The sequence below is a fragment of the Ischnura elegans genome, chromosome 5, assembly GCF_921293095.1.
Source record: "Ischnura elegans chromosome 5, ioIscEleg1.1, whole genome shotgun sequence".
NCBI lineage: Eukaryota > Metazoa > Arthropoda > Insecta > Odonata > Coenagrionidae > Ischnura > Ischnura elegans.
The window spans coordinates 122,121,085-122,137,017 of NC_060250.1; the positions used below are offsets into that span (position 1 = coordinate 122,121,085).

At 41.8% G+C, this 15,933-nt stretch overlaps 1 protein-coding gene across 8 annotated transcripts in view; it reads left to right on the plus strand.

The window, feature by feature from the left end:
- The first annotated feature begins 850 nt into the window (after positions 1–850).
- LOC124159492 (protein alan shepard) overlaps positions 851–15,933 on the plus strand; it is a 198,697-nt gene continuing 183,614 nt past the window's right edge. For 2 of the 8 annotated variants that reach the window (XM_046535329.1, XM_046535328.1), the window contains exon 1: positions 853–1,267. In XM_046535329.1, coding sequence (XP_046391285.1) covers positions 1,121–1,267 — 147 coding nt within the window. In that variant the 5' untranslated portion in view covers positions 853–1,120. Of the gene's footprint in view, positions 1,268–15,933 lie in introns of all 8 variants that reach the window. The other 6 variants (XM_046535330.1, XM_046535331.1, XM_046535327.1 and 3 more) reach the window with 5 other exon arrangements.

Below are 15,933 nucleotides of genomic sequence, written 5' to 3' on the forward strand. Positions count from 1 at the left end.
TCCTCGGTCGCTCCTAATCGCTCCAGGTCTACCTTCACTTGGTCCCACCACCTTCGCCTTGGTCTTCCTCTTGGCCTTCTTCCTTCAGGATTCCTCATTATAACTTGTTTTAAATGATTAGTGTCCTCTCTTCTCAAAATGTGCCCAGCCCATCTAATTCTTCTACATTTAAACTCGCACACTACATCTGGATCCTTGTATAGCTCTCTTAATTCTCTATTGTGTTTTCTCCTCCACTCTCCTCCTTCAGAGATTGGTCCATATATTTTCCTAAGGATCTTATTTTCAAAAACAATTAATTTTCTTTCTTCCTTTTTATCCAGTTTCCAAGTTTCACTTCCATATAACAGTACGGGTCTTATGATTGTTTTATATATTCTGATTTTAGTAGTGTGTGATAGTAATTTTGAGGACATGAGTTTGTTGCAGGCGTAGCATATTTTGCAGTATATTCTTTGCAAATGCGAGGAATGGCATGGAAGAGTTTTGGATTTTTATAAATCAAATCATCGTGCATGTAAATTTCGGTTTAAACCCCTAATTATGCCTCATTTCCCCGTGAAACTCGGATCAATTTGTCCGTCAGCGACGCGAGTGGCGACTTTTGTAACCCCATTTAAATGCGCGGTGGGTGACAACACATTCAGAGGTCGACTTGAGCATCCTCTTTTGTAATTCTGGTGCTCCCGCCTGTCGCCTCCACACAGCTCGCCGCTGACCTCGAATGACTCAGGTCGCTTAGGCTCTTGTAATTCCTGGTGAGCGACTATTCTCTTGGTTTGGAGGGTGGGGGGAAGGCCTTTAATACGCGATGTTTTTCGCCACGTGGTGAATATGTAATATCGATCGTATATCGTCATTTCAAAATTTCCGTTTGTCGAGCATCGTGGTCGTCCTCCCTCGCACGGATGCCAGTGGGAGCTATGGGACGAAGTTGTGCAGTGTTTTGTGTCTCGTGATTGTTCTGTTTGTGGTTGAAGGCTGCGTCGTTGTGTGCCCGAATCTCGTCGTGAGATTGTCGCGGGTTAGACTAGAATCGTGTCCAAAGATTCGGCGGAAAGGTGAAGTTTGCGCACGCATACATACGCGGAGAAATCGTCCCATTAATTAGGTGGACACAATGATGAATTCCGTGGTGATTTTCTTGGTGAACTGGGTGCACTTCGTACCAACCCCTCCTCCAGCGAGCGATGCGAAGACGAGGATTCCATCGGTGATTTTCGTGTTGGCGACGCCGGCGACGGCGATGTCTCCGACATGGTGTCTGGTGAGTAATAGATGTTTGAAGTGTTAGCTCTTGGACGGACTCTTCCGCTTCTCGCTCCTAACACCGGCTTTGAGACACCGATGATGTGGTGTTCATCCAGGTCCAAAACTGCTCGCGATGTCCATAGTGTCTCCTTGGTGGAAATTCACGTGATAAGTGCGTTGGGGTGGGGGAATGGATATTTGAATGTTACTACCATTATTGTCGTAAGTCTTATCGTTCCCGGCTCTTATATTAGCTATCGTGCTCGGGGAAGTGTCTATTTACATATTTGTCCTCGTTGTTTCTGCTTCTATTTTGTTGGTGTTGTGGAAAATGACGGAATTTCGTGAAATTACCAAATCTCCAATTGCTACAAAAGGTGATTGATATGGAAAGGCAATGATTTTTGATCGATCGTTTCCCGATACTTTTTCTCTTTACTAAGTCAATTGCACAATATTGGTGCATCTGTTATGCGATATTTCAATGTATATCGTATACTAATCCGGTAAAGAAGCGTTCCGTCTCAATCTAATAGGTACCATGCTAGCTTAGTCTTTTGTGCTTGGCAAGATATGAATCCCCTTACTCAGTTTTCAAACGATTTATATGACATTGCACCATCGTACATTAGTTTAAGTAGCTGGAGTTAGTGCATATCACGAATCCGTTGTTAATTCTACCTCATTAGACGCGTGATATCTAGCTCTCATCTGAATATACATATATACAATCACAATACATTTAGCATTTCAATGACTCATTGATGCATCACACCGCGATAAATCACTTAAGTTTAGTCCTCAGACCATGGAGGCTATATACTTTTTGTATCTCCAGGAATGCATCAACTTCTTAGGTATCTTGCTCATAGTCTACATAGCTCAACAATACGATTAACAATCGCTCCGCTTTCCTTTAGCAATGTCACACTTGAGGAAACGAATAAAACTGTTCTGACTTTCATCGAAGTTCACTGGGGTAAAACCGTGACAATGGTGATTACGTACACAGCTATGATTTCATTGATCCCATCGAAGGAAATGGTTTTCGTTCTGGATAGATTCTTTCCATTGTCTTTCAACGTTCCCCATGTTCTATCGCGCGTGGGGATGAGAGGGAAGGTTTGCATCTTCGATCTCCAATGCCCGTCTTTTCCTCTGCTCTCTCAAATTGCCCTTTCGACTCCCTAGCCCATTTTCCTCCTTTTTCATCTTAGTGATGTGCCAAGTCAATTTTTTTAGTTATGTCGATCACCGTTCACCTGAGTGAGCCATCGCAGATAGTCGGTCTTCGGTCACTTCTTATGCTAATCACGACCGGTATAGGTCGCTACCTCTGTCAATCACCTACAATGTCAATGACGACCGATGCATATTGTGACCTATGTATCTGTATGATTGATAAAGACCGATATCAATACTACGACCGACTTAAGTCGCGAATCGGTCGAAGGTGACCGATTTGAGTCGTGAATGATCGACGAAAGACTTTGGTCATGAACGGCCATATGTATTGTGCCGTTCAAATTCTTCATTTTAAGTTACTACCGCGTCGGTTGCTGTGGCGCAGACAATAATTTCGCTGGCACTACCGCCAGGTGACCGAAAAATGGGCTTATGTGATGCTGACGACCATCGTTTGTCCTACTTGTCAAGCAAATTTCTCTTACGGGAAGTGCAATAATTATTATATCAACATTGAACTTATGGCTCGATAACACCATTTTGCACATAGTGTCGTTGACTGCTAAGCTGTACCTATTGCCACTATCCGTTGCGCTTGGAGATCTCGTGGCTTTCCCTGTTAAGTGTACAGACCTACGAACTATTCAGGGGAGAGAATAATTTCAAAAAAATCCGTGTGCGTCCTCTCCTTTAAGGGTCTTTTAATTACGTATATATTTCATCCGTCTCTGCTTTAAGCTGCCCTTCCTAATTGCGTTGATGGGATACTTTTTTTCAGCTCTGATTTCGGCGTAGAGACGTGAGTTTGATTTACCTCCTTACGTCTTGTTTGCACCGTGGCGTGCAGGGATAAATTTACTCCAGATAATTATAACGAGACATCTCCGTTAATTTTTTTCTCGAGCTTGCCGTCCTTATTTCCGGCAGGGTCGTCTGCGGTAAAGATTTCAACTGCGATTCCTTTGACGGTCCAATTACTCGGGCGAAATTCTTCATTATCATCATCATTTCATCTTCCGTTTACTATTTTTTCGCGGAGTGATGGGAGGCTTGTGACGGGGTCGGCAGTTCGCATCCATCAACCTTCGGGTGAATTGACAGTGCAGTGGGCCTTGATAGAAATGCTACTTCTTCCCGGAAATGCTGCAATCGCAGTGTTTACGTTCCCCTTCCTAGAGACTCTTATGTATTTTTTTGTTCATCTTCGCGCTTAATTAACTTAGTTGTGCTCATTTTCTGGAGAGTGGAATGTGTATTCCTATAACGGAAAGGAATCTGCAGTTTTTTTAAGTCTCAAGTGTTTGTGTTTTTTGAGTTCCGGAATGAATTTATTTCGAGAGAAATTCATTTGGAACGTAGAAATATATTTATATTTATTTATATTTAGTGTAAACATCAGGATGTTGTGTAGAATTTTAATTCTTCTGCCGTTTCTGTGCTTATGTTTTGTTTGAGTATCCTCTATTTACTCCGGCGCCTGATGTAATTATGTTAAAATGGTAAATATTCTGTAGAGAAGAATGTAGCATTAAGTACCTTTGAAATTCTCATTCGGGATACTGCGCCAGCTATTTTCTATTTCTTAGATTTCAGGTAATTGTTTCATGTCGTTACAGCGCACAGTATGTCTCCGTCATTGGCTCGTCCTAAAAAGTTAAAAGTTTTTATTTTTTCGTGAGTGTGTTAAAACTAGATTTAAAAAAATATAGTATCTTATTATAAAATAATACCTTATTAAAGCTTAGAATTTGCCTAAAAATCCACCATTTTAATTGGCCTAATCCTCAATCCGCATTCGTCTATCATCCCGACGTTAATCGAACTATCGGTTTTCATCTAAATTTGCTGAAATGAATAATGCTTCGTAATCAGTGCTGTAGTTCTTATCGTAAGTTGGAACTAATACGTCTGAGCGAACAGTCTGTCCTTTTGATAAAGGATTCCACTCTTCTCTAGGATTTAGTTGGTCTGCCATCATGTTGTTGAACCGTTGAAAAAGCAGGGATTGTCGCTGGATGTATCACAGGCGCGCTTCATATATATTCCTGCTCTCGATTTAAAAGTTCGCCTAACCGTGGCGTTTTTGAAGTGACTTCTGGTCCTTTCGACGAGACGCCAGCTCTGGAGTAGTGGTGACAAAATTTTTGTGTTTATTTTATCCCTCTATTGTTGCACGAGGTGCATTTTAAATTTTAGTGACGATCTTTAATGATATTTGGTCGGCTGGTTTCGGTCCCTCGGGTACACGATGTTCAGCGATGCGAACCTCGGATTATAACTCGAAAAGCGACCTCCCTTGCTGCTGCTGCCGTGGCCGAATATTTTTTTTCCTCCAACTTTAAGCATGAATAATGCGTGTTTGCTCAGTCCGGAGGTTTTGCCCAACTCTCGATCCCTCGCGCGACGATGACATATGTTTCCAGGACGACCGGGTCGAAGAGCCAGCCGCGCACGCATGAACCAACGCGAGGAGTCTTTTCCGCTACTGCCTACCTGACCCTATATGGACTGCAAATTCGATAGAGGGGAGGCCCTATTCCATCCCGTGGAATCCTGATTTCTGTTGCCCCTTTTGATTTTATGCAATCAACTAAGTCCGCTGCATGGTGATGTCTGCTAATCGATGCATTTATTCTACATATTTTCGGTCTAATATTTTCTCCAAATTATGTTATGATTACACAAATTATACGAATTATGTTGTATAGTATGATTATAATATTATATTATAATCCGAATATATCCAACATTATGAAAGTACTGGTCTATTTCCGCACTTCTTTATTTCAACCGACTCAGGTTTCGGCACACAATGCCGCGACAAAAATTTCTATTGGGTGCCGAAAATTGGTGTTATGTGTGTATTATGGAATTGCGTTCCAAATTTTGATCCTTTTTTCATCCCTCATCCATCTTGCACCAACTCCAGCGTAATTCCCCCCCCCCCCCCACTCATCGCACCACCTTGTGAAGTCTACCGTTCTTCGTTATTTATTTGAAACTACTGTTGAATATTATTTTGTTCATTGTTGATTACATTTTCCTTAATATTATTAAATTGTTCACTTGTAATTGTGAGTCCTCTGTAATTTGCCTCGTGCTGTTTTTTGACTATCAATTAAATAAAAAAGGAAATAAATATTTAGAGAAACTTAGGTCGGTTGACATAAAGAAGTGTGGAAATAAACTAGTACTTTCATGATGTTACGTGTCAAAATTTTCCATCGAATTCCGTCGGATATAGTATCTTTCGTAATATTTTCAATCACGGGGAGCGTGGTAGTCTAGTTTGTTGAGTGCCTGGCTAGTGACTGAAGGGTCTCCGTTCAAATTCCGGTTGAGGCCTTTCGTGCACCCTTAAACAAAAATCCTCGAAGTTCGAAGTGGCCCAAGGGAAAGGAAATGTCCCTCACCTATCCTGAATTGTTTGGTATTCACACGCTTGCGGCTAAGTCTGGGATGAACTCTACCCTCACCCATCCAAGGTAACCTTCGGGTTAATCATTGAGTGAGATAATGAGGTGCAAACTCGAGGAATAACACTGGAAAGTTAATAACTTGATAGTTCGCAACATAAATTTCAGTTAACACTCGTAATAACATCTTTTTTCTCCGCAAAATTCGGGTCGCTCCACCAGACGTTAGAGTGGCGTCTTTTGTAAACCCATTTGAGTACGCCGTGTGTGACAGTGCATCTAGCGGCCACCTAAAGAATCCTCTACTGTAACATTCGTGGTCCTGACTGTTGAGAATTTTAACTCTGCGGGGTTTCGTCGCAAGGGCCTCACGCGAGTTATGAGCATCCTGAATATCTGGACCGTAAACTCCTCCTCTTCCTGCCGCTGAATATCTCCTCCACTCCCCCCATTCCATTGCTTTTCTTCACTTCTGGATCAGATCCAAGTTTATGTGCGTGATGGAAGGTCTCCCCTTGCAGTCTTTATTTTTTAGGGCTGTTTTTTCAGCTTTTTCGTGGAGGGGCAAGGCGCAGTGGCACAATGCAATGCATTGTCGTATCATTCATCGCTATTCGCGTAGGCATATCTACTACATATATTGGTAGAAAGGGGTTAACAGGTTTTTTATTCCAAGTATGGATTTTTTTATTAACGGGTTTTTTATTACTATCGATCTGCACCTTGAGTATTTCTCTTCCTTCTCTCCAGTAGAAGTTTGGTTATTTATTAATCCAGCATACGTACGTCATGGTGGCGCTATAGTGTTAGGTAATTTTTCCGGTTTAATTGGTTCGTCGATCTTAAGAGATAGTCTCTCTACAGTTTTTTTGTTTTACCTTACCTCCCCTTTTGGCCGTTTCCTGGAAAGATATTTTAAGTTATTCAAATATTTTGCCAGTGAACTTGATAGGTGTCGCCAGTCCGGTCCTATTCTGGCGAATGATGCACCCTTCTCAGTCCTAATATATTTACATAATATCCAGTGAGCCACCTCTAGGGTTTTTGGCAGGGGATGATCAATCACCAGCATACGAAAGGACCGCTACATGCACACCACACGGACATAATATCAGTTTCATATCGCCGGCCTCAGTGGCGACGGGGTAAAATCGCTCGCCTTCCTGACAAGAGGTAGCGGGTTCGAATCCCGTCTGGGTAGGTTTCCCCTATCCAGGGCATGGTAGCCCATACACGTGTAATTGTTTAATTTGTTGAACATCCCGATGTAACGTCGCCAATGTGTGCTGTATTCGGTGGTAATGAATGGGAATAAATAAAAAGTTAGTTAGTTACAAAAACACGTGCCCATTCATGAAAAGGCAAAACTTGCCAGAGTTTAATGGCGGCCTGTAATACCTGTAGCAAATCCATTTATGTATTATATCCAATAATAAAGTTAGTGATGCTCTTGATTTAAACTCTGGATATGCGTGCATGTTTCATTTCGCTCCGTCTCCTAATTTACCAAAAGATTCGCAAATGGCTGTCGGTAAAATTAATGGGCCATTTTCTAGCTCGTGTTTCTTCGTTTCGTCCCGTAGAGATCTTTCCTTTGAGAGGAACAAATCCCATTGCTCACCCAATCCGTTCCTCTCCAACCTCTGCGTACTCCCTCTCCTCAACAACTCCACACCTTCTAAAATAAAAATAAGAGACTCGCGAATTCTAAGAGATGATATAGTCCTCTTTCTCCCTCCTCGGTTTTCATTTACGTTTCGTCGACCCCACGAGTGTTCAAGAGTGACAGAGAGAGAGAGAGAGAGAGAGAGAGATAGAGGGAAGGAAAGAAAAATGCGGGATTTCGCATTCACTCCCTCCACTCTTTTTGTGGAACGCGTGTTTAACAATGGATTTTTGTCTCCCCCAGTCGGCTCCACGTGGGCGCTTAATTTGACGTATTCTTTCGCGTCGTTATTCCGCGAGCGTTTTATTTAATCGCTCTTGTGACAGACATCGCCTTCTTTTTTTTCTGAATCCATTTTTCATTCCTTCCTGGTCAGGGATGAGCCAAGGGTTGCCTAGGTTGCAGTTAGGTCTTCTGGTTTCCGATAACCATAAACGGCGAAATACTTGCGCGAAATTTCCGTGCTGCCGCGTGAACAGAAATAAAGAAAATATGTACCAAAAAAAAAAATAATTTAATAAATTGAACCATGTTTAAAATTCTGGTCAAGTTGTTATTCACTTGTGCGTTGAAGGAAACGAAAAAAAGATGAATACTTCTTACTTAAGAGGGCCGATAACCAGGTTCTCTGAGATAATTACTTCTCAAATATTATTCATAAAGCATGTTCAAATATAAAGTTTTAGTATCGAGGTATTTTATATTATTCTTTTAAAATGACTGCGTTATTCCCTTTCTGTTTCCCAATTCCATGTTTTTTTTCCTCCAAATATCCTCCTATACATCCTAATAGCCTGATCTTTCATCCTTTATCCCTCGGGTTTCACTTATATTTCCAATGTTTCTTTGAGACGTGTCATGAAAACGTGATAGTCTCGTTACAGATGTAAGAAAACGTATCATATTTGTATTGCTTTGATGTTACGTGTAGTTTTCCGTTACCTGGTAAAAAAATCTATTGTCCCTTATTTACGTAGTATCTGAGTTTATTGTTTACAACTGAATTTTTAAAAGTTCATTTTGATTAATACTAAATAACAATCATTCTGAGGCTTTAAAAAGCACCCAGGGTGCTGTTTATGCTCAGTGCATAATTATAGAGTCTCAGCAACGGCACTGCTTAAGTGTAATTCCATTTTATGTGAGGATATTTCGTTGTATTGTTTAATTTTTTCCGGTCATCCAAGTACTTCCTTAATCCTAGGCTCGTGTGCCAAATGTTCGCTTTTGTAATGAAACGGAAGGGTTGCGTTATGATCAAGGATCTCATGAGCTACTGGACTTCCCAGCGAGTTAAGTACTCGCCAGCCCTAATGGGTGCTTGGCATGTTTAGACGTACCCTTGTTTATATCATTTTTGTGTTTCTTTTCCCGTTTTAAGTGCCTCGCGTGTGCTTTGATCTCAATAAAACTCGGAAAATCTCCCTCGAGCACACGAGTTTTACGGAAAAATGAAAACATTCACATTTTCATGAAGACATCGCTTGAATTTCACCTCAAGTATCTCGACGATTTTCGTGAACGCTGTCGGTGGAGTGAGAGGGAGAGAGAGGAAGAGGGGGAAGGTGTGTGTGTGAGGCATTGCGCGGGAAAAGCAGCGCAGCGGGGCGCTCGCGTCTTTTGTTGCTCTCCTTTTTAGTGGCACTAGGGCAGCGGAGGCACTACAATGGCGCCCGGCCTATATGCATCGCCCCTTATGCCACGCTCGGCGCCGCGGCGAGATGAAAAAAAAATAAATACGAAGTCACATATGTGTATGTAAATAAAAAAAGCATTCTCTTTGTTGACGTTCTGCGTGCGCTAGGGAAGTGGTAGGTACGAAAGAAAGCCACTTCTCTTTCTGCCTTCCGTTTCTCATGAAAAATGCTGCAACCCCTCATTCTCCATAGCGAGACGTGCTCCTTATCCTTTCCCTTCCTCTCTGTTTTTTTGTCCGTATCATGCCTTTCTTCTATCCTAGGGGATTACATAGTGAAGGCTCCAGTCCGTTCCGTAGAAGCTTAATCTGTTTCCACGTCATGTTAATTGGTTTTCAAAATTGTCCGCAGCGCGGCGTTGTGCAGCATGATCCATTTATCCTCGATATTTGCACTGGAGTATTTGTACTCGCGAGGAATAACGTTGAAGAGTCATGTATTCCATAGATATTATATCACCACGAATATGTATCTCGGTTTGACATCTTTTATTATATTCGATCAAAGTTTTTCGGTGTGAATAATGTTTAATATAATTCTTCTCGACCTCTGCACCGTATTATTGGCTTCATTTCCGCCGACGTTTCGGAAAACGACTTGCTGCCAATTTAAAAGGCGTGTTTATCTCCCCGTGTCAGCTTTCACGCTGGCTAGAATAGACAGTTGGACATGCTTATCGATTAAGTTTAGTTATCGTCTTGATTGGCAGATTGTGGAATAATTAAAAGGCAGATTACGAACATCATCCGATCAGACGACACCTAAAATTAATTGTTGATGGCGACTAGTGGCGACTTTTGAAAATGCATTTAAATACGCGTTGGGTGACAACACATTTATTGGGTGACTGAAAAATCCTACAAATTTTGAAATATTAGTGCTTCTATCCTCAAGTACTGATCACGCGTTCTGTTATTCTTTTGTTCGCCATCAGTGTCTTATTCCCACGTTCCGATACATTATTGCGAGAATTTGTTGTCTTCACGTGGGATTTTAACTTCTCAACACGGCATTGGCTAAGCACTGTATCTTTCCCGAAGTTATCATTTTGCCTTAATAGAACTCCGGGCACAAAAGCGAGGAAGGACTTGAAGTGGGAGCTATATTTGGGCTTTGGAAATCTGAGGCGATATCGACCCGTGACTCTGCCTCTGGCCCCATTATTCGGTGATTTCGGCGCAGTTTAGTTCATATGCAGGTGGTTACACGGAATGTTGATGTGATTGGTCCTATGTAAAAATTTTTTCTCGAGGACGGAAAGCTAGAGCCTATGTTCATTTGCGATTATTATTAAAATATTCTACCGATTGAGATAGGTATCCATACTGTCTTTATGTAGTATTATGGGATACTCCCCTTCCTTTAAGCACTTCCATCATTTTATTCATAATAAGGTCTATTCCCTTGCATTCTATCAAAAAATCCTATTCTATTTTTTCCTGTCCCTCGTTTACTGAACGTTCTACCCTATAATATTGTTTTCAACGTACCCTCCCCGCTAAGTACTCGCTCCATTCATACCTTCTGTCTCCTCCGTATCTCATCTAGAAGCTGCCTCTACTCACACACCATACCCAGCACTTCATCGTTCCTTCTCCTCTCCGTCCTCCTACATGAGTGTCCACTTTTTCGCACCATACAGCGCTACACTCCATATCGCACTCTTAAATAGCTTTTTATTTAAACCCTCACTTAACTTTGATATATCGGATAATTATCGTTGCTCAAAATGGGTATTATCTCTTTGAACACCCAAACAGCTTTCTCATCCACCCTTAATAGTCACGAATGTAGATTATTCACGAAATTTGTTTTATTATAAATAAGTTTATTGCACTGATCCTTCTCTACTTTCGTGATCCGTTTGGGACCCGTTTCAGGTGCAAAATCTAACAAAGATTTAAAAATATTTATAATGTTACCATTATAATTTAAGAAACAAAATTTTTTAAACATTTTTACCTTTTACGATCTGTGGTTCCGTGTGCTTCGTGGAATTATGCATATTTTTCTCCTTTCCGTGATTACAGAACTTCTACATTGTCGTAGAAAAAAAGAACAAAATTATAATATAACATCTAACTAGTCATCTTCACGAACGGAACCTCATGGCCGAGCAACAAGGTACAAACGTTATAATAGGTTATAATATCAAGCTAGGTTATAATATCAAGTCAGGTTGGGATGCATTTGCTGGTTCTGAACCTATTTCACTTTAGTGAACACTTATGAATTAAAGACTCATTACAGAACTGAAATGATTTTAAAATATTAATAATTTTATAATTAATAATATGAGAAAATTCTAAATAATTCTTTTACAATTGGCGGTTCTGTGCACCTTGTGGAATTCTGAATATTTTTCTCATCCTCTTCGTGATTCTAGAACAACTCCATCATTGTAGATTCCGGGAATCTAGTTGCCGCCCGGCTGGAGAACACGTTTGCTACAAATAATTCACGTTTCTTTTAGAATCGAAGCAACGCGTCGGTCTTTCCAGTATCGATCTGTCTCCTCGGGTGTTGTCGCAGTATCAATTATTTTTGATCGGAAAGAGTCGATGTTTGCACCGTAGGAAGACCGAAGGAGCTGAAATACTGATATTGGTAGAAAGGATCAAATGGGATATGTTTCCTGCCAAGTTTTTTTTCTCCCCCTCAGAAGCTCAGCGCAAACAATCAATGAGCTCGTCGTAACAATGTCTCCTTTGTTCGAAAGCATTTCGGAATATCTATGCTGCTGCTAAAAAAATTAAGCGTCCGACTTCCACTGTTTCTTTTTTTGCTTGACGTCTGTGAGAGAAGCAGTGGTACGGGCATATTTATAGAAAAAAAAGTCGGATTTCGAATTCCCTTTTATTCGCGTATTTTGTTCCCTTCTCTCCTCTGCCTCTGCTTTTTGTACTTGCTTCGCCCTCTTCTCTTTTCTATCAGCCAACCGTTCCTTGTGGCGGTGTGTTGGTCGTTGTAATTGTAAACGGAATGTATAAAATATGTGGGAGGGCTGATCATGGTCCAGGCAACAATGCCGCAGACTCCTCCCCAAGATCTCAAGGATCCCTCCGGGGTTTTTTGTGTTCGCGTGGGGATTTGTGGAGCGTGCTGTTTTTATGGCGGAAAGGTCTTGGTGCCGGTTTCGTCAGCGGTGTTCATCGGGCTTCTCAAAATTACGACGCCACGATTACGACGAATAGTCATCGATCCTCTCGGAAATGTTTACGCACTTCTCTCAGATGTTTAGGTAAAAATTATCCCATCTCTCGTGAACCTAGTTGTGTACTTAATTCCATTTTTTTTTCTTTCGCCTCCTCCCTATACCCGTGTATCTTACGTAGGTTTACATGAACCATTTTGCGAACTAACAGGGCCTGTCCCCCTTCCCAATATCGACTTCCCTTTACAGTTCACAAATATTGTTCCTCATTCTATATTAATTAAATTTTCTTCCCTTTCATGGACTGCCCTCTTAAAATCGCAATAAGGCCTAATCGAATTTACTGCCTTCAACATTATTATCAACCAGAAATGGTAGGCTGTAAAGCAGGATACACCAATTGTACTCATCACATCACCAACGGTAGTCGCTACCCCAACATGCTATGCCCTTCGCCATAAAACGTATTACTCTTCATTCTATCCACAATTATTACAAACACTATCTATTCTATCAAGTTTTCGTTCTCTTACTCCCTCTTCTCTTCCCTTTCATTCTCTCTAGAAGTCCTATTATCTTAATTAATAGTAGCGGGCGTAACTTGGTGGAAATCCATAATTGCAGGAATAGAAGGATCAACAACTTTGCTATATCCTCATGGTAACCATGTGGAAGTAGCAAAGTTGTTGATCCTTCTATTCCTCCTATTATCTTCCTTTCTCTCTCTCATATACCCAACATTCTACCCTCTAACTCCGTTTTCTTCATCCCCTCACAATTTATTCGCTCCATCCCTACCTTTTATCTCCGCCGTGTCTCATGTAGAAGCTACCTCTCCTCATCCACCATGCCCAGCGCTTCGTCGTTCCTCCTTTTCTCCACTTCACCCCCTTCATACTTCTCCGCGCCCACGTCTCGAACGCCTCCAGACTCCTTTCGTCCTCCCTCTCTCCCAAGTGTCCATGTCTCCGCTCCGTAAAGCGCTACGCTCCAGATGTACGTAATAATTTGTTTTTTGATTTTTATCAAACGATCATTCCTCGAAACTTGATATTGGCCCCGCCCACTTGGTAATGTTATTCCTCGGAGCGCCCACATTGAGATCTTCTCTTTGGTTCCTTTCCGTTGGTCTCCCCTCCCGTGCCTCGGCCGCCCTTTTTATGGAGAGTGGCTTCGCCCCCTATGCGCCCACTCCGAGCCTGTGGGGTTGTCGACCCACGCCCCATGTTACAACAACTCCACTCAATAATACCGCACACACATTCGCGTCATCCCATGTAATTTTCCCTTTGTAGAACTTGCACTTCACCGAGCCCAGCGCCTCTGGTGTTGGGCGGAAATATAACTTCAGCACGATATATGTGCGCTAATTTGGGCTATTTCTAGTTTTAAAAACTTTGTGACTTTCCAAAGTTTGATTTTTGCTGGCTATGGTTCTTTTACCACAACATAGTTATCCACTTTTAATGAGGTTCTCTCGTAGTTTTCCGCGGCGTTGATTTGCAGGTGTCTGTCTCCATGGCTTCTTGGTTTCAGCGCGTGGGATTTGTTGTTGACGACAGTGTCACAGCTTTTCCGTCCGCCCTCATTAGGTCGAGTGCGAACAGGTCGAACGAACTCGACGTGAGGAATACAGGTAAATATCATTTTCAGGGGAAAAAATTACGTGAGTTACCGAAACCTTGGTCGGGTAATAATAAAATTACGTGGGACATGCTAACTTTTTTTGGTCATTATATTACTTAGCATGAGAAGGTCAGGTGAAAGAAGAAGGAGATGAACTAGGCAGTGCTACTTGGCTAGGGCAACTTGGTGGGTCAAGAGAGGAGGCTGTTAAAAGCGCTAACGGGGAGGCTGAATGAGTAGATACCTTGCATGTATATGTGTGATGTTCTGTGCAGGAAAGGTGGGCTGGAAACCAAAATTTCTGCAGGGAAGTCGGATTAGATGAATAAGAGAACGAAAACTTCGTGGATAGAATGAAGAGTAATTGGTTTTATGGCGACGGAAATGGCATGTTCGGGTAAGGACTGGCGTTGGTGATGTGATTAGTAAAATTGGTGTATCCTGCTTTGCAGTCCATTATTTCTGGTTAATAATAATTTTGAAGGCAGTAAATTCGACATGATATAATAAATATTATTTAGCCATTCTTCTATGATAAAATTTTAGTATTTAACCTAGATGTCCATGTTCTGGCTGCATCGTCAATAGGTGATCTCATATGGAATGAAGTGCTGTTGTCTGTTTCCACTTGCGCATCCGTTTATTGAATGTTTCAATGCACTGCAGTGATTTGATAACTGAAACATGTTCCCAGGGTAAATAATTTTTTTGTGTGGAAATAGAGCAAAGTTATGTATGATTTTACTCTTCCCCGGCGAACAACATGTAAAAACCGCGCGGGTAAGATTATATGAGAGCGCCGACGTTTCGGGTACCGACTTGCTACCCATTCTCACGGCTGCTGACAGAAAACAATTACTAATGTCAACAGAGACACCGGTTATTCGATCAGCAGCTCTTGGAATAGAACTCTTAAAATAATTATGCTTGCCAAAGCTAAGTCTACGCTGGTCCACGGTCCTCCGCGACAACAATCGGGACTCGACCAATCCGGCCCTTCCTAATGCTGAGCTTCAACGGTCACTTCAAATTTTCTATCAGTAGCCGTGAGCATGGGTAGCGAGTCGGTACCCGAAACGTTGGCGCTCTTACATAACCTTATCCGCGCGGTATCCCGAGTAAAGTATTCAATTTTTCGTATTTATTGTGAAATTCCACAAATAAATTACCATCTGCCATCAATTTCACCGTACGATTGAATACTATGGGGGCTCAAAATTAGGTACATTACGCTGTAATTTTGAGTACCCATGGTATTTACTCAATTCTCCAATTGTCTCCCCTACATCGAACTCACTCCCTTACCCTCATAAGTTTTCTCGTGATGCCCTCCATAAGTTCCTCCCTCCTTCCCTCCAATCTCTCTCTCCGTTTTATTCCTCCCCTATTAATGCCGCAACCCCTTCTTCGCATTCTTCCTCCCCCCCCCCCCAACCAGTTGCTCCTCCTCCGCCCCTTTTATTAATCGGCCGTCTTTCATTCCCCCCGTCTCCCTTTCATCCCTTCCGTACCACAGGTCCGTCTCCTTCGCCAGCCAAAAAACAATAAACCACTCGAGCATCTTCCTTCATCTGTCTTTTCCCATCGCATTTTCTCCGCTCCGCATCAACGTTTCCCTTATGAGCTCTCCTACCCAAATTATTTCCCTCTGCCCGGTTTTTGTTAAGGCAGCCCCCACGAATGCTTTTGGCATTATTTGTTCCTCTTTCTAATTGGTAGGTATATTTGATATTCGGTCAATATATAGGTCTCAACCTTCTTTTTCACGGAATGAGTATTTGCAGATAGTATTGGTATTATTATTCTTTTTAATTTCAATTTGATACGTGTGTCTTGAAGGAGAACTATACATTTCTCATTGTTTGAATTGCTTGCTAGATATGGTGTAGAAGCATGGGGTTTGGCATTCCAGTATCATATTATGAGGGCAAATGATAT